Source organism: Pyrgilauda ruficollis, unplaced genomic scaffold (assembly GCF_017590135.1).
Source record: "Pyrgilauda ruficollis isolate IOZ18807 unplaced genomic scaffold, ASM1759013v1 scaffold46, whole genome shotgun sequence".
NCBI classification, from domain to species: Eukaryota; Metazoa; Chordata; class Aves; order Passeriformes; family Passeridae; genus Pyrgilauda; species Pyrgilauda ruficollis.
Window position 1 is genome coordinate 4,615,756 of NW_024526155.1, and position 24,095 is coordinate 4,639,850.

Sequence of the window (24,095 nt, forward strand, 5' to 3'; positions counted from 1 at the left end):
GTACATTTAAACAAGTATATGTAAAATTCTCTCTTTCTCACGTTTGTTAAATGCAACCAGTTATACTGATTTACAAAACAAACTGTAGGTTTGAAATGGCTTTTCTGTCAAATGTAGAAGTCTTGTTTTATAACTGACAGTGCTGTAATGTTAAATGCCCATACATTAATCAGTTTTTATGATAAAGTAAAAAGAAAGTCACAACAGTATTTGGGCAGTGTATATGCAGTTCATATTGCTCCAGTTATTATAGGAATGGAAGGTCTGTATTTCATAATGAATTCCTAAATCTTGTTTGCTCCTGACTGTTACTTCTCTTTCTACCCAGATTCTAAATCCAGGTTTTATACCTCTCACTGGCTTGTAATAGTAGCTTGGAGGTGACGTGAAGTTGTCTTAGTGCAATGTCATAATCTTGAGAACCTTAGAGAAGATTCTACAGGAACAGGGCAGAGAAACACATGGCATTACTGAGTTGTGACACAAATATGCACGAGGAATAGCGACAGGATGGAAAAGTCTTTTGCCAAATAAAAATCACTTGTTTATGCATAGAAGCCTGACCTGACTGACTTGTTTCTGTGCTGGGAAAGAATGCAGGGCAGGCCTGGAGTGACCCCAAGTTTGTGGTGTGCAAGGTGATTCAAACATATGATTTTGGAGGCACCACGAGTGGAAAATCCCCCTGGCTAACCCTGGGCATGCACACCCTGAGGGTTGGCATTAATTAATTGATGATTAATGCCTACAAATTAATGTCTTCTTTTAGAGAGAGCAAAGCTGGATAGAGCTCCAGCTCTGTCTCAGCACAAGTAAATGCAGTGGGGAGAGAGGCAACTGCACCCTTTGGAAACATAGCATTCTTGTGGGAAGGCAGCAACAGGAAAACAAATGGAACTCAGCAGAGGTGTCTCGTGGTAGCCTACTGATACAGGAATTAGTAGCCAATGCCAGCCCTTAAAATTCAGGAAAAATTCCAAAAAGTGTCCTATCAACCCCAACTGTTCCAGTTTTGAAGTGTTTTTGTGAAGCAATGGCTAACTTGTCAGAACAAAAAGAGGAGCTGTAGGATTCTTGGCTGGTCATAGTGAAGATCTCATATCTTAAATATTTTCAGCTATCTGTGGTTATTCCACATAGGTAAAAATAACTTCGAGTCTGCATAAATGTGGAGAATGAACACAAGGAAACACAAGCTGACTGCAAATGCTGCTTGTAAAAGAAAAACATAATTTATATGTCTGATCAAAGAAATAAAATCATAGCTGAGAGCAGTTGGGTATCACTAGTGTCTTCTGGTCAGGGGGATGCTGATTTGAGTAACTCTTGGGATATTGTGGGTTTCAGGTGAGTTGTACAGCATAGGCAAGGTGTGGCAAAGAAATGTGAAAAACTACTGAAGTTTCTGAGACTGTATTTGGATTCCCTGCTCTTGTATCTCGGGCCATTGGGGTGCCAAGGACAATATTTTGAGCAGTTGAGAAAAGGAAACGTTGCCTAATTTTGCAATTGCTGGTGAGTGCTTGCATCCTGGGAGGAGAACAGCCCAAACAGAGTGTTTGCCTAGTGAGGCTTGTCTCTGCTCCAAAGCACACTCTGAGCTTTTTGCATATGGAAGTATGCAAGAATTCATAACCTGACCCTCTGTTTTATTTGTGTGTATACATAACCTGCAGTTCATTACAGAAATCCTTGCTGCAGCTCTGCCCCTGCCCTGTCTGGGAGTGATGCAGAGTCAAGAATGGCCTTAGAAATTGCAAGAGGTTTCATGCAAAACCAAGAGCTTACCACTGCTGAGAGAATGATCTCTGGCATTTCATAAATCATCAGCAGGACTAACATGCTGCGTGGAGATTTGTATCTTTGGCATATTAATCGTGCTCAGGAACACTTGGGTAGCAGTGTTGGATGAGGCTCTGTGCAACCCTCTCTGCCAGATAAACTGCAGGGAGAAGGGCCTGGGGGATGGGAGGTGGAGAGGAGCAGCCAGGCTCAGCTTTCACATTACCTCAGTGTCGTCCTTGATAACAGTCTTTAAAAATATCAGTCTTTACAAACTGTTAAGCAGAATGACAGTGAAAAACTTGCCTTGCTATTGGCAGGATATGGAGTGATTTCTGCTTCTGATACCTTCGGTGTCATTTCTCACAAGAGTTATCCACAGGAGGTTTTTCAGTTGCCTCCCAAGTCTGTAGCATCTCAGCTGTCCTGGAGAATACATGGTTATCAGGAAGAGCAGAGGTGTCACAGGGAAACCTCTTTTTGGAGTGAAGTTCCCTGGAATTCCACCCACCTGAGTGGGTACCTGAGTACTCATGTCAAAAACCATAGAGCTTTTCTTGGCATGAACCCAAAGTTTTGGTGTAACCAAGGGTAATTTTGCCAGCCTTTCTAGAATTTCATTTATATGCTCAGTTATTAATAGATTCTTGTGGTATTCACACAACTGTTTTTCCCTTGAATTCACCAATTGACATTTGAATTCTAATCCAACTAGCAATATTTGCCATACACTGCAGTCTCAAATGCATACTTAGATGTAAGTTTCCATACAGCTATGGATGCTGTTTATCCCTCTGCTTCTCTGATGCTATCTCCTTTTCCCTTAAAAAAATAAATACAAATGTATATCAGGAACCAGAACAAATGTTGGGCTATTAAATCATGCCAGTTTTTCAGTTGCTGTGTGTAGCCTGCAAATTCATTTCTCTAGCAATGCAGAAGACTAATAAACCCATTCTGTGCACAGGTATTTGATAAACTGACTTGTATATAGCCTTTATTTGGCTTTTTTCTTTGACTCCACTTTTTTATTAACCAGACTGCAATGCTTCCACTAAGAAGCAAAGCAATTAATCTCAGCATCCTGGAGCCAGGACTGTATTTTGGGGGTTGGCATGCATTGTATTAATCTAGAGACCACCACTGCTCATTCAGTGTTCTGGTGTAAGTCAGATAACTACAGTTAATGACTAAACCCTCAGTATAAATCTGCTGTGTTTCCAGACAGCTGTTAGATTAGTTCCCTCAATTCTTCTGCTGTGCCAGTGGATGCCAGCAAGATCCAGATTTAAATGCTTTTTAATGCTTTGTGCAGCACTGGACACATTTTATAGAGCTGAGTAGGAGATATGCTATATTGTGCTTAATAAACTATTCTTTAAAATATCCATGATTCAGCTGCTTGCATGGAAAAATGTATGCTTAGCTTTGAGAAAAATCTTAACTCTTACAGCTTTCACTGTCAGGCTGTTTTTCTTTAAACTTGGACTTTTGCTTAAGGTGTGTGTATGTGCTTTTCAAATTTTTTGTCTCACGTATATAGTGGCAAAGTGGTATGTGGCAGGACAAGGAAAACGTTGCCTTTTTCAATTAGATGTTGTTAACTTCTCTCCAACAAGCCAGAAACTCAGGTTCTTGTGGGCAGTCCACAAGAATTAGAGGGAAATAGATGGAGTGTAATTCTAGCAGAAACTTGTTTTGTTTGTTTAGAAATTTTACTGAAAGTTTCTGTGGGTTTTGTTTGGGTTAGTTTGGGTTTTTTTATCCAGTGCACCAAAAGGTTTCAGAAATTCTGTTTTCAGTAGTACTCCACAGCATTTCAAAAGGCTTTTCTCAAGCCCACATCCCAGGAGCTTTTTTACTTCTGTGTCACACATTCTTCTTATTTTGTGCTATTTTCCTAATGATTTTTGTCCTTCTTAGCTTCCACCCCACTGGTACATGAACACTAAGGATGCAGGTCCTAGATGAGTTTAGAGATGGAGGTTCTGGCACATGTTGTCCTCCCCTGTGAGACCTTGCAGTTTGGAATCTTTGCACCCATTTACTCTGCAAGAACTATTGCTGAAAATGCACCCTGTGAACCTTCAGGAACTTTTGCTTGAGGTGCAGGATTTTAAGGCATCAGATGATCCCCCAGTGCCGGTTTGTGATGAGCAGCTGAACTAAGCGAGGCCATTTCTCTTCATTGCGGCATTTCAATTCCACGCTTACATTTGCAGCTGAACTGAATGAATGCAGTTGCTGGGCTCCTGTAGAATAACCCCTCCAAGCAGGCACACAGGCAGTCTTTGTGATGACAGCCTGTAAAACCAGCAGCTGTCCAGGGGTTAGCACGTTGGTCACGCTCCATGTGGAGCACGGCAGGACATGTGCGAGCGGGAGATGCACGAACCTGGCACCTCCTGCTCCAGAGAGGAGCAGAGCAACTGGAGAGACACCAGTGGGACAGAGGAGTTACACAGCCAAATGTGAATTAAAGGGAGAGTTTAACTCTGCAGAAGTTGGGTGCTGGGATGAGGAGGGATGATACGTGGTCTAGGAGGGAACAGGAATGTGAGACTTGGGCTTCTGTTTGGTTCTGACAAGTGCAGGCAGTGCCTGCTCCCTGCACGGGCACGAGAGCAGAGAAAGGTTCTGAAGTGGTAAGCAAAAGTCAGAAATACACTGCTTTCATGGCATTTTCCGTAGGTACAGGGCTGCTTTTCTGTCTTTGGTATTTATATATTTTTCTTGTGCCTATCCTTGTGCTGATTTACCTGAGTGCAGCACGTAGTCTTCATAATTTGCTTCTGAGCTCAGCATGCTCAGAAGTATAAAAATGCAGAAACCCCTGTTTTACAGAGGAGGGGAACAGAAGCAAGCAGGTTAAATAGGAGTTGGCTTTGTAAACTGCTCTGGTAACAGGAAGCCTGTGGCTGACACAGGACTGAATCCAAGTCTCCCTTACGAGAGCCCTGGCCACTGGACACGGCATCAAACTTGCCATTGCTGACAATTCCACTCAAGAGAAATAAAGTAAATTGCTTTTCTAACAGCAGTTCTATTTGTGTTAGTATTTTAACATAGCTCACTAATTAGTGATTGAGGGAAATTAACTGTAACTTGCTCAGATACCTTTGCTCCAATTTTTGTATTACTCCTGTATATGCAGTAATTAAAAAAAAAAAAAAAAAAAAAAGCAAAAAAGCAAAACACAATCTGAATTCAGGCACAGTCTCCTTTTTCCTTGTTTTTTTTTCACTAGAGTTATCTGATTTTCTGTGAAGGGCAAAAAGAGGTGAGCTGCTCAATTTTTTTTGGAAGCCAAGCACTGCATTCATATATTTTGCACTGTTGATTTTATTTTTTTATTTTCTGGTAGCTCATTGCTGCAAACAGTTGGAGTCAGCAAGAGCATCTTTGCATGCTGCTTGTGAGTGAATTGGACATATCTCTAGTAGCTGGAGACAGGAAATGACTTTGATTCTTTTGTCTGTGCTAGAAGTTACTCCATAAAAGTGTCAGAGAGAAGCTGCACTGAAGGTGATGAGCTGAAGTTAATCCAATGTCAGGAAACACATCCACTGTTGAACCAGGCTGTCAGGCTGCTCCTCTGGGCTGTGGAAAGGTGAGGGCCTTTGAAGTCCTGTGTGTGCGAGCAAAATTTGCCTTTAAGCTAAGGAAATTGCAGATCAAATCTGAGTTTTAATTCTAAGGCAGTCACCTTGTCCATGGCACATGTGAGCTTGCTCTCAAATATCCAAGCAGTGAAAGTTGGCTTTTACTTGCAGCTGGATTTTTTAATCTGTACAGATGATAAAACTCTTTTCTCAGATTATCTGAACAACCTCCAGGAGCTGCCATTTTCTGTACCTGCAAGGAATTATCTGAAATTATCTGTGAATGACACAGTTGCCTCTTGCTGGTTTGGATCCCTCTTGTTCCCAGCAGTCCCAAATTGAGCTTGAGTGGTTGCTGATGGCAGGTGGCCTCCGAGGTGATGAGCTGTGTCAGAGAGTAGCTTCTTGAAAGTTCCACTGGGTAAGTGGTGTATAGTATGGTAGGAGGAAAGTGTTCATTAGAGAAACAAAATGGGCTTTAAGATGCTCGTTTTGTCACTGAAGCTGTGAACATCTAATAAAAGATACCGTGGTTTGTGGCCATTGAAAGTTGCCCTTTGTTTTTGGATTTGACAGGATTTTTGAAGAATTTGAAGCCATCAGAAAATAAGTTAGGTCATAGTAATCAGACCCAATTTTTATAATTTTGTTTGATTTTTGGTAGTGAGGGGAAAAGTTCATTTTCACCTTAAAACAAAGCTGCAAAAGGAGTCTGTAACTTGTGTGTGCCTCCCTACACAAGCACCGTGCTGGCTGTCCCATTAGGAGTGCTTGTTGGTACTGCTGGTGAAAGTTACTGCTTGAAATCTGCCTTGAATGTTCTTACATGTTTTAGTGCTAACCAAGTGACAGAAAGCTGTTACAGCACCACACATACTTTTGGCTTCCTATCTCACAGGTGAAGGTGGTCCTTTATTTGAGAGTTGGTGCTTAAAGAATTTTTAAATTTAGTGAAATTTGGGATGGAATATGGCATTCTTCTGCTAGGTAATAAGCTTTCTTAAGAAAAAAAAATGAAGTAGCAATTGAAAGATGCTGCTATTACACGGCTGTCTAGTTGTCTGTGTGAAATAAGCTGGTGGCATCTGTCCAGTTGCAGACAGATGTCCACATCACAAATCATCAGACTCCTTTTATAGAGCAGAGAAAATCAGCCCACGCTCGCTCAGTTCAAGCCAGGAGGGATACAGTGAGGAAACCTTGCATTTCTCCTCTGTTCCATCTGCATTTAAAGAAGAAAAACACACATATGTGTCTCTTTCCAGAGAGCTGTTCCAGCATCACTGAATAGGAGCAAATGTCCTCCCGGGAAAGCATAACTGAAAAGTACTGGAAAGGGAAAATTTGTTGAGACAGATGTGCTCTTGTATAGATCAAGTATTTTTCTTTGAATAATCTGGTGGAACTTGCAGTTGTGCATGTTAATTCTCCTGGCTGACAGGTAGCTGGCTGGTGGGTTTTGTAGGCTCAGTTTGGTGTGATGGACAGATGAAAGGCACTGTTATGTTACACTTTGGTCCCTGCTACTGCTGCTAATTTCGACATGCCATTGTAAAACTCTTTACTTTTCATATATGAGAAGGTGTTAGATTAAGTGGTTGGCTAATGGGCACCTTTGTTCCAGTTACAAACTCACGGTCTCTTTCAGCACTTTTCCATTTACTGCCCTGACTGCTGTTCATGGCAGCAGTGGCAAGAGCAAGGCTGCCAAATTTATTTTAAAGATCATGGTGTATGGTGCCAACCCTAATCTCTCTTGGTGCCAAACTTGGCTCCAGCAGCAGTAGCTCTACATTGTTATTCTTGTGCAACACATGCATTACATCATGGTGAAAGGAGGAAAAGAGATTTTAAAAATTTCAGTTATTCAAATACAATATTCACAGTGGGGAAAAACAAGATGGAAAACAAAACTCCTGCAGTTCAAATGTCAGTGTCTCTCTGTACTTTGTTAAGTTATTTGAGGCCTGTTTAACATCATAAAATGGCACTTCCAGGAGGTGTTTTTCATTGCCAGATCAGGCTTTGCAAAGGAAAACGGACATTTGTGTGCATGGCATTGGGTTGGTGCATTTGTTTTATTTGGGTTTTCACTACCGTGCTGTCCTGCAGAGCATCAGTGCCTGGATGGCAGGATCTCTGTGGTTCCTCTTTGTTGATATCCTGTAGTTATCCCTGCAAAAGTTCCTTCCCTCTGTCTTGAAAATGAACCTAACAGCCAACAGCTTTGGGAACTTGGGCCCGGGTTAACTTTCACCTGGGCTTAAAGAAAAAAGCTTCAGCTTATTGTCCCACCAAAACTCGTAGGAAATCAGACCTTTGCCCACCTGAACATACAAAGTGAATCATGCTGTCCCATTTGTTATGCCCGTGTTGTTGTTTTTGCCTGACTTTCAAATACCCACAGAAACAAATTATTAATGGAGTTAATATCAAGGAAAACATTGTGAGCATTTGCTCTCAGTAGATCCCTGTTCCTCTCGGCTGTTTCCACACTATTAATTGGTAACAAAGTGCAGTTTGCTCAAGCATGGCTTTTGATTATTGTCCTTTTTTTAACATCTCCAAGATGAGTAGCAATTACATTGTGCTACTTTGCTCACTGCATTTGTGCTGTAGCTCTTTAAAATGAGAAATCTGCTGCACTTTTATCTACAAACTGCCATTGTCAGCCAACCTCTTGATGCAGTTTGTCCCTTTTGAACCTTCCAGTTTTAGACAGAGGAATAAAAAAATTGACATTTCAGTATTCCTACTGGTGAGGTAACCAACTTGCACTACAGAAATATTGGCATAATATATAATATTAAATATAATGACCATTGATTTTTATTTTATTATGAGTCAAGAACGGAGGGGAAAGGTGGCTTTAGTTATATCTGTGAAGAAGAGGAGGGAAGGGTAACTTCTTGAAGTTCAGCTGAGTGACTGAGTGATAGCCTCTCTTCCAGGAGTATCCTCTGCTATTCTAGAGGAAGGATTGTGACTAAGGGAATGTTAAAAGTTCATTAATCTGATTTATGTAACCACATATTTTCTAAATCCAGATTGGTAACCTGACTTACGTGGTATCTAAACAGGGAAGGTGTATCAAGAGTACAGCTGGATTTCCTCATCCAGGCCATGCATTTGAGAAGCAGCTTCAGGGTAAAATGGTGTTGAGTGATCAGCTGCATTTGCAGTGCCCTTCACAGCAGCTGCAGCAGTGCTGGACCAGCCTTGCTACAGCATTTGTGGACAGGAGTGTGTTAGAGCATCAAAAGGAGGGCAGCAGCTCTTGTTGTATTATAAGGATTAACTGGTTTTGCTCAACATGTTTGAAGATGACCCAGCCAGAAATTCACGGTTGATCACAGAATGGTCTAAACTTTGTGAACCTTTTTATGGTATTTGTGGACAATTTATTATATGTTCCTTTTGTGAACAATTTATGGTATTTCCATAAATTGTAGCACTGATGAAGCAGTTCTGTTTAGAAGTGCCATTGTCATATCATCATCACTGCTCTTTTATTGATGAGGAAAACGAGGCAATCAGAGATTCTTGAACCTTCTGCACACACAACAGCTCTTTGCTGTCTTCTCTGCTCAGAGAAAGTCTGACTTGAGGGATTTAACCAAGGAGAGAGTACGTCATTCTCACTCCAGCCTCACCTGTACTGTTATCCTAGACTTTTCCCTCACATCCAAAGTCCTTTTGCTAACTTACATTTCATAGTTCTTTTCCCATAGCTCTTTCTGAATTATTATTCCCCAAGTGCTGCTCCTTTACAGGCTGAGAACAGAGGTGCTGACACAGGCCTGTTATAAAGGGGCAGCCCTACCTTTCTTAGTGGGTTGCTGGAGCCATTGCAGGACTCTGACAGGTTAGAGAAGTAAATCAAAATGGTGAAGAAATTCTCATAGTCTGGGAATGGAGAGATTTTGGACCAAAAATGAGTAAGAGAACATGCCCTGAAGGACAGGTCTCGTGCCTCACCTCCTTCTTGGCTGTCTCATGTTCACGTTGGTCATTATTCATTGGCATGGATATCAATACTCCAGCAGTGTAGCAGGTTCCACCTAAAGATTTCAGAGGACTTTCCAGCCCCTAAAAAAGAGCTTAATTGGCAATTTATACTGTAGTTTCCAGTTTTACAGAGGCCTTAATGTCGTCCTGAGAAACTTGCCCAATGTCATAGCGATTGGAAGAACTCAGTAGTGTTACTTCAAAGTAAATTGCAGCCCTTGGGAAAATTATATATATATTTTGTTACTGCAGTTTATTTAATACTGCAGTGCCTGGAGGTCTCACAGACAGTAGGACACCATTGCACTGGTGAATGCTTCATGTGCATCAAAAGGAAAACTTGTCCTGCAGCTTCTCCAGGGAAGACACCCAAAGGGCAGGAAGCACACTGGTGGCACAAAGGACTTGCCCAGGAACCAGCTGAGTTGCCAGGGGCAGAGCAGGGAGAAAAGCCCAGGTTTTGGGAGTCTCAGACCAGGGTTGGATCTGCTATTTCTCTGTGACAAGAATTAATCTCATTGTGTCCTCGGTGAGGCCTGTTCCCAGGCCTCAGTGAGTGAGCACCACTTTTTCTTGCACACACTTGCCTGTGGATTTTAATAAGAGCACTACTTTTCAAGTGGCATGAACAAGTATTTTCTAATACATTGATTTTTCTGTGGGAACTTCATGGAATCATGGAATGGCTTGGTGAGAAGAGACCTTAAGGATCATCTTGTTCCAGCCCCCCTGCCACTAGACGAAGTTGCTCACACTCTTGGGGCAGCTTCGTGAATGCTGCATCACCACCTTTTGAATGAGGAGCTTTTTGTTAGGATGTGGGTGGTATAAATGTTCTAAACTTTCTGGAAAATGTTTTCCCTTGGCACTTGTTCAGGTAATGGCCAACTTTCACTGCATTAAACTGTGCAGGGATAGAATTCCTGCTGCCCTGCAGCTCCAGCTGTGTGAGGTGCTTTCCCTTCCAAGCCCTCTGAAACTTGGGATGATTTGTCTTGTCCTGCTGCATTAAATAGAGTTTCAGGGCAGTTATTACTTGCCTCATTGAATAGTTAGTTTTACAAAAATGATTGTCTAAAAATAGTTTCTCTCATGCCAGTGGGCAGGTGTGCCCAAGGCTTCACAGGCAAGCAAGGAAAGCTCTGTTCTCTTATTTGTGATTTTCCACTACTTTTTGAAGCAGGTGTTTTTTTCTGTGATGTTCAGTGCTTTATTGTCTCTGCTTCATCCTGGTATGGTAGAGGTGAACTAGTTTCTGGATATTTAATTTTGTTTATGTAATTGCTGTATGTTACAGTATTGATGATGCAAATGTTTTACAAAATGAGGCCCTGCAAACACACACCTGTGAATGAGGTTTTTCCTGGTAAGATCAGAGTTTCATGTTCCATCAGAGATGCTGCTCTTTACTCACCATGATGTGAGGAGAAAGCAGAAATCTGAAGGGAATAAACTCTATAATTTCATATATATATATATTTGTGTCTTTAGCCCTTATGGTTCTGAGGAGAAGGAGTAAAAAATGTAGTTCTTCAAAGTGGAAAGAGGTACCTGAATAGTGACAATTGACATGAGCTGGACTCTGCAGCCCTTGGTTTGGGAAGCTCTGACTCTGGAATCATTTATTGTGCAGTTATTTATGAAGGGCCTTAATTCTGCAGCTGGAGCTGCTGGAGTGGTTTTCTGCAGTCAGTGCAGCCCTGGCATGCCTGGGGGATCTGAATAGGAAGAGGTGTGATGAAATTAAAAAGCTTGTGAATGTCAAATAGGAATGTGGAAGCTGTAGGAGATTATTTACGTACTTTTGTATGTATGCATGCACATACAATTTTACATTTCAAATTACTGTAGGCTGTAAGCTCATAGTGTTTCTTCATCAATGTATCCTGTTCTGTGTGGTACTTGCTTGTTCACAGTACGAAAGCTGAGTAATTTTATGCTTTGGAAAATAATACCTTTGCAAGGGTTGCTCCACTTAGCAAATAGATCCAAGAGACCAAAAAAAAGGCATTGTGAAAAATTCTACTTTCTCATTTTGACTTAGAATAAGCGAAATACTGTTGTTGAAATTCATTTTAAAAGACCCAGTGACTCCAGCCAATGCCATGATGTGTTTCTGGTCAGGCTGCCAGGTTGGAGCTCTGTGGTGTGAATCCCACCATGAGCTCACTCGAATTTTCAGGCTGCCTCTCAGAGTGTGCATCCAGAGTGAACGGTGAAGGTGCCGTGTCCTGGGTGGTTTCATGGGCACTGAATCCCCTTTTCTGTGGGCTGCTCAGCCAGAAAATGCTGCTGCTCCCCCTGCTCTGTCTTCCTTCAGTCTCTCCCATTTTAATTGCAGGAAAGGCAGGGGAATCCCAGCCCAGCTCCTGCCCCTTTTCCATCTCAGTCTGCTGTGTCTGCAGGGGGCATCAGGAAAACAGCGCATGGAGAAGGCAATAGTGAAGCCCTGCTAGGAGGAGGAAGAACATTTATTTATATGAAGACACCCTAGGTTTTTTTTTTTCCTGGTTTATTTTTTGTGGTGGGGTTTTTTTTTGGTTTGGTTGTTTTGTTTTTTTTTTTTTTTTTTTTTTTTTTTTTTTTTTTTTTTTTTTTTTTTTTTTTTGGGTGGTTTTTTTTTTTTTTTTTTTGTTTTGTTGTTGTTTTGGTTTGTTTGTTAGTTTGTTTTGTTTTTTAATTAAGAGGTCTGAGCAAAAAAAGAAATAGTGTATTTAAAGAAAAAAAATAATATATTTAAAGAAAAATCAATGAAAAGCAGACTGGAATAGCAGGTGATGAAGCCTGATGAAGCAAGTCAATGCTTCTGGAAATTCAGGACTTCCAGGGAAACAAGGCATGGAATTATTTGTGCCGGTTCCAAGCACTGAAAAATCTTAAGGCTGACTTTCCTTCCAAAAAAGAAAAGAAAAAAAAAGTTAATGTGGCTCAAAAAATTCATGAAGCAGGAATTTTCATCTGTTTTTTGCTGTCTGGTCTATGGGTTAGAGCAAGACAGAAAACTTCCAGTGAAAGTAAAATTTTGATAAAAAAGACTGTCTCATTTAAAGAAAAAAAAAAAGACAAAACACAGAAACCATGTGGGGAAAGATTTTAAAGCTGATGGAATACTTTGGTTGTTTTTAAACAATAGTGGTTTCAGAAGTGTGAACGAATTGGTCTATTTTGTTATTTTTTCTCAGTTATTTTTCTTAAACTTGTTTAGAATTAACACCTTTTTTTTTTTTTTTCCAAAGAGGAATTTGAAAATCTCAGTGTTAACCCAAGCTGGTTTTTTTTCCTTACCTATCACATAACTTTTATCCTGTTTTCTTGGTTTCATCCTCAGCCGGAGGTGACACGTGCTGGAGGCTCTGTACCCCGGAGTGAGGAGTCCTCTTTCTTTTGTGTCTGAAACAGCCTGGGCAATGATAAATCCAGACAAGTGCTGCTGCTTTTACTGCGCAGTTACATGGGTAAAAAGCAGCTCTCAGGAATACAAACAGCCCAAGGCATCTGCCCTGCAGGTCACCTTGAAAGGAAATCTTGTCACCGAGGCTGTGCTTGGACACGAGCGCTGATGCCAGCCCGGGTTTAACTCCGTGCCTGTTCAGGCTTTTCCTGCGTGCGTCCATCTGATGTACTCGTGGGTGAACTAAGACTCGGGATAAAAGAGAAAATAGGGTCGTGGCTTTCACCTGCTGAAGCATTTCTGAGTTTTTGAAATGGAACAAAGAAGCTATTATAGGTGGAGAGAAAAACGGCCAAACAGTGTGGGGAGGAATGTACTGACAGAGGAAATGAAATTACTTTCCTCTGCTTTTGAAATGTGTGGATAGAAGTAGCCAAAGTCTTCAGTGTGGGAGATTCCCTATGATTATACCATGTGGAAGGTGGCTGCAAGACAATACTGTTTTCTTTGCTTATGAATGATTCCTTTATTTTTGTACAGGAGCAAAGTAAAATTGGGAGCAGAATTTTGCTACCAAAAGTCCTGGCAACGCTGCCTAAGCTACTATGCTTCCCATGGAGTTAAAACAGTAGAAGTTTTAATTCCCAATGAAAATTAATGAGGCGTAGCAGGTGCTTTTGAAAATTTTATCCATATGGGGAAAAAAATTAATCTTGTATTTCCTAGAATGAATTAAACCCAAACTTTTTAGGACTAGGATGGGGTTTGTTTGTTTTCTCTTAATCCGAGAATGAGAAAGCCACCTTCAGATTTTTCTGCATGTGATTCACTTCTGAAATAAAGTGGGGAATCAGACTGTCATCTTTTTAATGATGAGTACCACTGAAATAATCAAGTATTTCTCAGCAATCTGCACCATTTTTTAGGAGGGTTGAAAGATGAAAGTGGTTGATCAACTAATTAAAACCAGATAAAGTCACAGAAGCAAGACAAAAATGTTACTCTTGCAATTCTGCTGCAATCTCTGTCTCTACTCCTCCCCTTCCCAGCAGAGCTAAAAGCAGAGGACTTGGCTTGTACCACTGCTGCCTAGGGCTCTGTGCTGGCATATGCATATGTTTAGGAAGATCTAGTGGTTTAAGCTTGTATTTGGCCTCCATCCAGATACAAGTACAAATTCTTGAGAAGATCATTGCATGGGATTGTTGCAGGGAGCATAATTTCTGAGAAACTTTGCAATTTCTCACTCCCTTGAAGAACTTGTCCTTTCCACTGTAAGCTCTGGCAGGTTTTTCCCAAGGGGAGGAATTTTGTCTTTTTCACCTGCAGGGCTCCCACCTCTTCAGTTCCTCACTGGTGGCAGATGCAGAGTTTATTCTCCTTTTTCCCACACCCATGCCAGCTTTCCCCCCTTAGTGTCTTTTACTCCTGACTGTCCTTTCTGTTGCTCAGATGCCCTCCTGCAGACTGCTGTTGTTTTGGGGAAAATGCCCTGCTCTTCCTTGCACATACTCCCTCTGATCCCTCAATCACTCGGCCATTGAGTTTACCCTGGTACCTCATACTACCCAGGTGTCTCATTTGCTGAAAATGCCCTGGAAGCTCTCCTTTGAACATTTTTTTTTTTACCGTTTGGGTACATTTTGAAGGCAGAATTCTGTCTTCTCACCCCAGAAATGGAGTAGAGATGAGTAAAAAGTGCAGATTCCCACTGGCTCCACGGGGAGGATGGAAGTGCCCTGAGCTGCCTTTAGTGTGTCGAGGGGAGGATGTTAATAACAAGTGGGAGCAGGCTGAGAGAGGATTGAGGTTCTGCCTGAGCAGCAGAGCTCCAAGCTTTGGAAGGAGACTCCTTGATCTGCTGCTGGTGCCTTCTGGCTTGCCAGCTGTGCTGGGCAAGGTTCCATCTGCCCACAATGCCATGGTGGTTTCCTCTTCCACCCTCTCAAAAGATGATCCATGGATTTCTCATCAACTTGCACAGCTGATGCCTTGAGAGGCTACCTAGAACAGAGGCTAGGCAGTGTTAAAGGAATAAAGTAGGGATTTATTAAAAGGCCTTCAAAGGATACTCCTTGGGCAGTACAAGAGCCTGGCCAAGGCTACACCCAAGGGGGAAAATGGGTCATGAGTTTTCACACTTTCATAAGTTTTGGTCCATTTCCTTATTGGGGTTAATTGTCCAGTTACAGCTGCAGGTTATGAAGTCCCATCCTCCCCGATTGCTCTCCTCAGTTTGCTGTTGTTTGCACTTTTTGGGCCTGAAGCTGTAATAGTGTCCTTAGTCCTCAGACTGAAAAAGGATTGTTTTGTGTGACTGAGCTGTGAGGAGACCTTGCTAACACTCTGAGTGAAGTTCAGAGTTATGTACTAATGCAGTACAGAATCTGGGTAATATGAAAGCTCAAACTCAAGGCATCACACCGGTCCCTCCATGGCATTGGACACCCATTTTTGAGCACTTTGCTGGAGAGAGATCAGATCACTCAGGAGTTCTATCTTCAGCACACATTTGACTGCCTTGACTTGGGGTCTGGAATCACTGCCTTCAAAACATCACAGTAAAAGAACAGGGGGTTTGCCAGTTGCCCCAACACCTCAGTCAAAAATCTGAAACCTTAAATTGTTTAATCTGGCATTCCTAGCTTCATAATGACTGAAAAGGAAACAAAAAAAAAAAAAAAACAAAACAAAACAAAAAAAACCTTTATATTTCTAATTTTTCCATTCCTAAACATTTGAAAAAAGTTTGTTTTTGGCAGAGATTTTGTGGGTTAACTTTCAGGGCAAAATACTGGGGTTTGAGTAGGGGATTCTAATGGAAAAGCTGAGCAACAAATTCACACAAGGTTCTTCTTAATTATAGAAGCCAAAAGCTCTTCCAGATGTCTGTCAGCCCTGTATGTTAGATGCTGCCATCACTGGTTTTAATAAAAGCTCATATTCAGCAAACTTTATTACTGATTTACTGTACACTGCTAAAGCCAGAAAATGTTTTTTCTCTAAAAAGAAAACAAAGACCTGATATTTTCATCAGTTGCACTCCAGCATGTCATTTACTGTGTTAAATACCAGCCCTGTTCCATTATTTGACTGTTTTCTGTAGCTTGCCGTCATTAAAACTGGAATTTCAGAAACTCTTGTCAAGAAGTCCATAGGCAAGAAATGCACATGAATAAATCAGTAAATGGTGCGTGCAAAACAGGCAAAGCCACTAACAGCACTCATACGTGACATGCACAGCCAGCCAGGCAGTTCTGTGAGAAGTTACCTGTTTGTACATGCAACTAATACAGACTCTAAAATAAAATGAGAGCTGAAAAAGCAGGAAAATACGATGTGACTTGGTGAATACAAAAGTGAACAGAGCAAAACCAGTAGAAAAACCATCAGGCAGAGAGTAGCTAATGAAATCTCTGAACAATGATGTAATTAAAGTGCATTAATCACTATAAAAGATCATTTCCCTTTAAACATCTGCTCCTGTTCACTTGGCAACAGCCTGGGCAGTGTCATGAATGATGGGGGTTTGGATTATGCTGAAGGGCATGTGTTACCTGAGAAACAAGGTGGAACAGCCCCAGCCTGACAGGATCTGGGGCAGCAGTGCTTTCCCTCAGCTCCGGGATAGCGCTAAGGAAGCAAAGGGAAAAGAAACGAGATGGTGCTCAGAGTGGAAAGGAAAAGCTTGTATAAAATGGGACCCCACTTTCTCAGCCATGCAGGCAAAATTTAATGGGGTGCTAGTGGATTTGAATAAACTAATTCCTTAAATGCTCTGGGAAAGAGCCCCTGCCCACCCTGCTGTTTTCCAGAGAGCCTTAGGAGCCACAGCTCGTACCTTGTTCCACCCCACTGAGAGGCACCACAAAATTCCCCCTGAGCCCTTTCTCTGTGGCAGCCTGGCTGTGCCAGCAGGAGAGTGCTGGAGAAGCAGCTCTGGCACAAGTTCAGTGTGCAGAAGAGGGCTTGTGACCATCCCTTAGTGCCCTGCAGGCTGTGCTTCGGTACCAGCTGGAGCAGAACTTCCCGCAGTGCTGAGTGACGCCTCTCCTGAGCTGTGCTCTGAGCTGAGTGAGGACTCGTGGATTGTTGTTTCAGCTCTGGGCTGTGTCCCTTGGTAGGGTTTTTTACACCTGGGGGCTATTTTTTTGTATCTTTGCACACATCTGCCTCCTTGTTGCATTTCCACACCGTTGGTGGGCACAACTGGTGGCCCTGTGCTTCTGCATTTTCAGTGTGTCTGTATCTAAGGCAGGGAGGGGAGCCAGCTGTGCTCCTCTTACAGGGACACATCTGAAGGTGGAACCCTTTGAGACCCACTGGCAACAAAGGTGCAGCTGCAGAACAGGGCTGATTTTTATGCTGTTCTGGTTTCCTTTGCAGATCTGTAGCAGGTGGCGCTTGGGGACAAAGGGATGACACAAGTGTTGGATCCAGAGCATTTCTACCACACTGGTCATTTATAAGGTCCCCTTCATGGCACGTGCTTGGGAAGCCTTTACCAGCCTCTGGAATTGAGGCTGTGTTGGTGATGAGATACCCACAGGATTTCCAAGGGAGGCAGATCCCACCTGGAGAGAGGAGGATTGGGGTTGTGGACATGGTTATGCCTCTTCATTTCAGCCTGTTTTTGGTAGTTCTGTGAATTCACAGAGGATTCGGGGTTCATGTTTTTTCTGTCTGGGCAGCTGTCAGGTGAGAAAGTGAAAATGAATTTAGCTTTGGTTTTGCTGTTTAGTTACAGATGAAATGATCTGGTTTGTGCTTGTTCTTAACAATACTTGCCCTCCCTCACAGGGACTCAAAGGCTTTATAAAAGGGATTGGGGAGGTTCAGATAAAAAGTATGTGCTTTTCTGTTTCTCAAAGCTGGTAAAGCCATACAGGGGTATTTAAACAGAAAATCAAAACAAACCTTGGCTTCTCCCAGAAGCACATAGATTAGTATTGCAGAAGTCTGATGATTTCAGCTCCATGTGCTGCTCTCTTTAACTCTGGGATGTTTTAGATGTGGATTGTTACCAGCCAGGTGCTGCCTGCCTGTTCCAGCTCGGGGAGGTGCCAGCCTGGGAGCAGGGATGTGCCAGCTGCCTTGGCAGCCACATTCAGAGAGGAGAGAAGGGGAGCCTGAGCAAGCTGCAGCCAGGATCCACTCAGCACCAAACTCCCTCTCTCCCATCAGCTCCTGCTCAGGCCCTGCTCTGTCCAAGAGCACAGTTATGTTTTCCCCTAATAGCCCTAATTCCACCCAGTGACTTCCAGGGAACTGAACTAAGGTTGTGCTCTGTGTGGCCACAGGAAGCAAAGAATGGCACAGAATCTTTGAGTTCTCTGTTCATCATCTGTTCTGGGCTTGAACCAAAAGCTGCAAGTTTAGTCTTGGAAAATCCAAATAGGTTTCCATTGCGTTGTGTGTATTTAAAAAGAAATAAAGACAATTAATTGAGAAATTCAGCTCCCGCTTTCCCTTGCCCTGAAGTGGGTTCTTCAGTTCTAGATGCAGGCAATGGTTGCACAGGGAGCAAGGGGACAACATGATGGGAGTAAAGGTTTCAAGGAAACCTGCCTTGCAGAGAGGAATTGTGCAGGTATCAAATGCACCAGACCTTATTGTACTCACCCCATTGTCTTCACCAAAACTTGCAAACCTAGGTATGTAAATCTGTGCACTTAATGACATTTTGTACCCATCCAAAACACCCAACACTTCCAAGGGAAGCAAGCAGCTGAACAGGTCTGTAGCTGCAGGCAGGCACAGGAATTGAAAATGGTGGAACAGGAACAGACCTATTGATTTTATACGTAAGGTCTGGAATAAGGATTCAGTCCTTGTTTCTGGACTGTTTATGTAATGCAGAGGTTGTAAGCTTTCATGGTGGTGTAGGTCATGTGCACACATGAAGAATTGTGTTTTTCTTCAGAGATTAAGGCCTAGATGTCCTTAATTTGAAGTTTTTGGTTGCATCAGAGAAGGTGGCTCATGTCAAAGGGACTGTCCTTGTGTCACTGCCACCTAATGGCCAGGACATTGTAGTGGGGTGCCTGGTTTGGGTGTCCCCTGGAAAACTGATCCTGTCACCAGTACTAACTTTATTACCTTGTAAGACTCCATAATGATCTTAACTGCCCTCAGCTTCATTTTCAGCCTGTTGCAGTCTGTTCCGCAGCCTCACTGGACACTGGTGGGTGTATTCTTGCTTTGATGGCATATGAGAGATCTGGAATTTTGTTTTTGTGTGGCAAAATCCTGGAAGAAAGGGAAATCATTAATCAGATGGGTGTAATCTCCAAGGAAGCAAGTACTGCATTTTAATTCAGCATTTCCCTTTGATGAAAACTTTAGTGAATGTTATTATGTGGAATTTATATGAAGCCTGGGTTTAGGTAATCAGCTTTAATATTTATACTCTTAGGGAAAAAAAATGGAATCATTAGTAAGCATGCATAATTAATGAATAAATTGTATTTTTCCTTTGTTTTCCTTCAGGTATAAGGAAATGCTAGATCTAGTGATATCACCCAGTCTGACTGTAAATAGAGAGTGCCCTGACAGACTGAAGCTTAACCTTTCTCACATTTATGCCACGGCTCCAGATGACATAGAAGGTAGGCTGCTCTTCTCCTTGCTGTTTGCTGCTTTAACATAAAATATGTGAATATATGTAACCAAAGGGAGCTGGCCACTGCAAGGCCTCTGCTTCTGGCAATTAGTTCTACAGTGTAGAGAGCAACTGAGATTTTTGAGGGGTTTTTTGTTTGTATACTCGCCAGTTGTGGTTGAATCCTTTAGTTCCACAATGGCTTGAATGCAAATGGAATAGAAATATTTCATATGTAAATATATATCTCTGTATAGTTGGTGCCTGCATTTACACACACGCATGTGCAGATTTTTGCTCCACTGGAAGAACTGCAGGTGTAAACTGTATTTTGTGTAGACCTGGTAGTTTTTGCTGGAGCCCCAGTGGTGATGTGAACGTGAGCCCTGGGCTTTGGTGGCTCTGCTGCTGCTGCTGCTGAGGTGGGGCTGTGGGGGCTCCCAGGCCCAGGAATGTATTGAGCAGCCTGAAAACCTCCTGCCAAAGCAGCTCTGTGCCCCAGTTTGCATCGCTCTGAGACCACTGCTGCCATCCCCAAATGGTTAGCCCTGCCGGCCTCTGCTCTGCAGTTTCACATTTGGCAGGTACCAGGCACAAATTCCTTCAGTGGTTGAGGCTCTGATGGAAATTTATCTCCTCCTTCTCCCCCCTGCCCCATCGTACTGTTCAAGTGAAGGAAACAGAAGAATGTTAAATCTGCTAAAAAAATTATTGGCAAGTGATGCAGCTGAACTAGTTCTTGCTAGTACAATCCCAGCTATTGTTTGCTGCGGTCAGGATCTGTCAGCCTTCCTGTTAGAGGGGAGGTAGGAAAAGGCACTGGCTATTATGTTTTAGTAGTATGTTTAACCCTTCATTTATAGGCTCTTGGAAGGCCAGGAGATGTTTTGTTTGCCTGTTTGCTCAGGCATTAGGAATTGCATGGTTAAATCACGCCCATCGTGGCTGCCTATTTACAAGAGCAGTAGAAGGAATAACAGCCTAAAGGAAACATCCTTTTAAATGGTCCTGTTTGCAGAAAAGATTAGAGCTAGAAATGATTTTTAGGTACATCGTTTTGTAGAAGTCTTGGTGCAGGAATTGCTTTTTGTTGTGTGGTATAAATAAGAGCCAACACAGGAGCTACTGTTGGACACCACTTGGCCAGAGACAGCTCACGTTGATTTGTTTCTTATAGAAATATTATGGTGTTTTTTCTACAGAATGATCCCCTGTGCTACCAAGATTGTGCTATTTCCCTTGAAAATACTTGTGGTTAATTTGAAGAACAGGAAAATACTTGTGTGTTTGACAATTCTCAGACTGACAGAGCTCTTATTGTAATAAATGCACACAAATTTATGCTCTGTATTACACATAAAGTATTAAATTTAGCAAGTCTAGTCATGGTACTTACTCATTTATATGTCCGTGTAGCTGTCTGGTCTGTTGTTTTCATGGGTGCTTGTCATGAGATGTGCAGTTATATCAATATAATTTTCAATATAATTGAAATATTATATATATAATGTATAATTTGCACATTTTGCCTGATAAACTTTGCCTTTTCTTTTCAGTGACAGTGGCATATTCCATATTCACACAGTAAATTCCTACTTGGCATTCTTGGCAAACTTACTTACTCTGCACCAAAATAAAAATTTGATGCTGTGGTGTTTTTCAAAGAGAAGAGAAATGCGGCTTGTGCTCAAACTGTTCTGCTGGCTTTTTGATGTAAAAGCCATTAAGAATTAAAGAAATTAATTGTAAAATGTCTGTTTCTTAAGTGCAGTTCTCTTTGGTAATGAGAGACAGACAGAAATGGTGTAGTTCTTGTTTTCACAGTCTGAAAATCTGATTTTCTAAACTGTTCTCTTTCAGGTAAGTCAAAGCAAATTTTTCATAGTGAGTTTGAAGGTGACTCAGGTAAGCCCAGTTTTGGTTTTAAGCTCATTCTTTTTTCTGTGGGTGTGTAATTCAAGAGATACGTGTGTATAACATTATCCTTTGTCAATAATACGTGGATTTTTGTAACACTGTCCTTTGTCAGTATTTTAAACTAAACCTCTCTGCCTTTTGCTTGGGAAATAGGTTACTGTACCACATTTTATAGGCACAGAAAGCAAGGTAGGGTTGCAGGTGGGTTTTACTTTTCTAAGGTGTGGGAGTGTTGCAGGGGTGTGAAGAGTCTTTCTGGTTTTGTTTCTGTCAGTGATTAGGGTGATCCTGTTAATGATGATGCATGTAGAGGTTTCACCATTAATTACATAAATTAACGTTCTAAAAAAAGAATGATACCTAGTAATTAATATTTTTAGTAAGGACTCATGATGATGCAATTTTTATTGAAATTTAGTCTAAAAAGTTACCAGATGAAATGGCAGTGTTTTTAAAAATAGTTTGATGTAATCTCCGTGTTACAGCATAAAATGATCAAGCCATGTAAAATGTTATGAAAAAGGCATGTGTGTGAAAGACAATTTCAAGAGAGATCTAAATCAGGAAGAACAAACATTTCAGATGTGAGCATGTTGGATCTTTTTGGTCATTCTGTCCATGTTGACAGCACAAGTTACCCAAACCCACAAAACTGTTTGCCTGCATTTAGACTTTATATGCACTTGCATATTTCATTAAATGAAAAATGGTTTAAGCGTTTAATTTGCCAGCTGACCAATGTCTGAACAAAGGAAGCTGTGCTGCTTTGGTCACTGGAGGTGGTGGAGAAGCCATGTGCAGAGAGTCTGGTGTGTGCACTGATGCAGCCAGGAGACACAGAGCCTGACTCAGTTGTGGCTTGTCATTATTGATGATTGTGAGAGTGTTCTGGCATTTGTAGTGCTGAATTAATGACAGCTCCAGCCAGGAACTGAGGAGCAAAGTTTGGATGGCACTGTGGAGGCAACCTGCAAAATGTACATGGTGGTATTTTGGTATGACATTTTCAGTACAACTTGCAGGTCTTAATTTAGCTTTTTTTGGTTGGTTGGTTTTGGTTTTTTAGTTTTTAATCTGGTAAGTATAAATTTATCTCTAAATAAAGCTGGTGGCACATTTTTCTTTGGTAGTGTTACAGCACACCGTTGTTTGGTCCATTACAAGGCATCTTGCACATATAACTTGTATGATAGGTTTTCTACTGATGTAATTTTTTGATTGCTGGTAGTTCAATAGGGTATGCTATAGTTAACTCAAAAAATTCAAATTAAGGAGATTTATAATGTTGTATTTTTAATATTTACTATTATTTGATATATTTTAATGGACATTAAAGAAAATTAGTCATGGTCTAGGAGAGTACCAAAAAAAGCAAAAGATCAAAATGTGCAGTGAACTTAAATCACTTCAGCAATCATAGTATTGGCTTTTATAGCCTTTAGCATATGAGTCATTGCTTCAAAGCCCAGCTTCATGTCTGATATCAGTCCCATGAGAAGAAGAAACTGGTAGTTCAATCAACTGGTATCACTTTCAATTAAAAACTAAATCTATATTTGTTGTTAAGCAGAGAATATATTTCTTACCATCCTCAGTTTGGGAATATTAACTAAAAAATAAAAAGTCTTTTGATTCCTGTATATTTTTCTCAAACCAGCAGTGGTAAAAACAATTGTATCAGCTTGGCCACAGAACAGAACACAATAAAAATCTAAGACCCTTTAATTTTGTTTTCCAGGCAGCAGCAAAGCAGCACCGCAGTGTCCTCTCCATCTGTACACCACAAAGTGAGTGCTCGTGCCAAGTGCTGTAATTTAAAATCCCTGTTCTGCTGAACAGCCATTTTGTGCAGACTCCTGTCACCTTAAAAAACATCTGCCCTAAGCCCATCCACCTGTTCCCCCACACGTCTCTGGCACAGGGAAGTAGCTGGTTCTTAATCTTCTTGGATATGGAGTGAAATAAGGTTTGAGGTACTGTGAGCTGTGTTTTTGTACCTCTGGGTATCCAAACCTTATCAGTTTGAATATTGTTGTGTTTATGAGTAACCACAGAGGGGATGTGTAGAAATGTCTGAGGTTTCCCATCTCACTCACTCGTTCGGCAAACTCAAAATGAAACATGAAAAATCAGTGTTGATTTTATTTCATTTTTTTAACTTGCACGTATTTTGCACTATCTTAAAGTCACCATGCATTTAGGTGGCTTAATCTGATAGTTCATAAAACAAACTTCTGCTTCAGTCCACTCAATTCCAAGTTCTCAAAATATTCAGCATCCTGTGTTGAACGTTATTTTAGCGAGGTGTCTAGAACTGTTCTGCTTGTGCTCTCGAAGATCATGTGCAGTAACTATTGCCTTAAACCCTTCTGTTTTCTTGTTCTGAATAGACATTATCCCCATTTAGTGACAGTCCCGTCCTTCCCCACGATGGCAGCCTATGGACAGGCTCAGTACAGCACAGGAATCCAGCAGGCTGCTGCCTACACTGCCTATCCCCCCCCGGGGCAGCCCTACGGAATCCCCTCCTACAGTGAGTACCCCACAGTCCTGGTGCCTGGGAGGACATCATCCTCCTGCTGCTGGCAAAATTGATTGGGAGTCTTTAAGTTTTACACTGAAGTGTCATTTGAGTCTCAGCAACGTTGTCTTCTTAGGCTTAGAGGAAAGTCTGACTTTAAATGTTGAGTTTCCTTTGAACTATATGAGCTTTAAACCTATCAGCTCGTCATATCATGGGTTATGTTTCTGCAAACTAGGTAAGTTTGGAGACAGTCAGTAGTAGACTGTGAAA

General features: G+C 41.6%; 1 protein-coding gene across 4 annotated transcripts in view; it reads left to right on the plus strand.

Annotated features, from left to right (window-relative positions):
* The window catches only part of EYA2 (EYA transcriptional coactivator and phosphatase 2), an 82,191-nt gene that overhangs the window by 12,580 nt on the left and 45,516 nt on the right, over window positions 1-24,095 (plus strand). For 2 of the 4 annotated variants that reach the window (XM_041478825.1, XM_041478827.1), the window contains exons 2-5: window positions 19,273-19,391; window positions 21,245-21,289; window positions 23,040-23,088; window positions 23,692-23,834. In XM_041478825.1, the coding sequence (XP_041334759.1) occupies window positions 19,283-19,391; window positions 21,245-21,289; window positions 23,040-23,088; window positions 23,692-23,834 (346 nt within the window). In that variant the 5' untranslated portion in view covers window positions 19,273-19,282. Of the gene's footprint in view, window positions 1-19,272; window positions 19,392-21,244; window positions 21,290-23,039; window positions 23,089-23,691; window positions 23,835-24,095 lie in introns of those variants that run through there. The other 2 variants (XM_041478826.1, XM_041478828.1) reach the window with 2 other exon arrangements.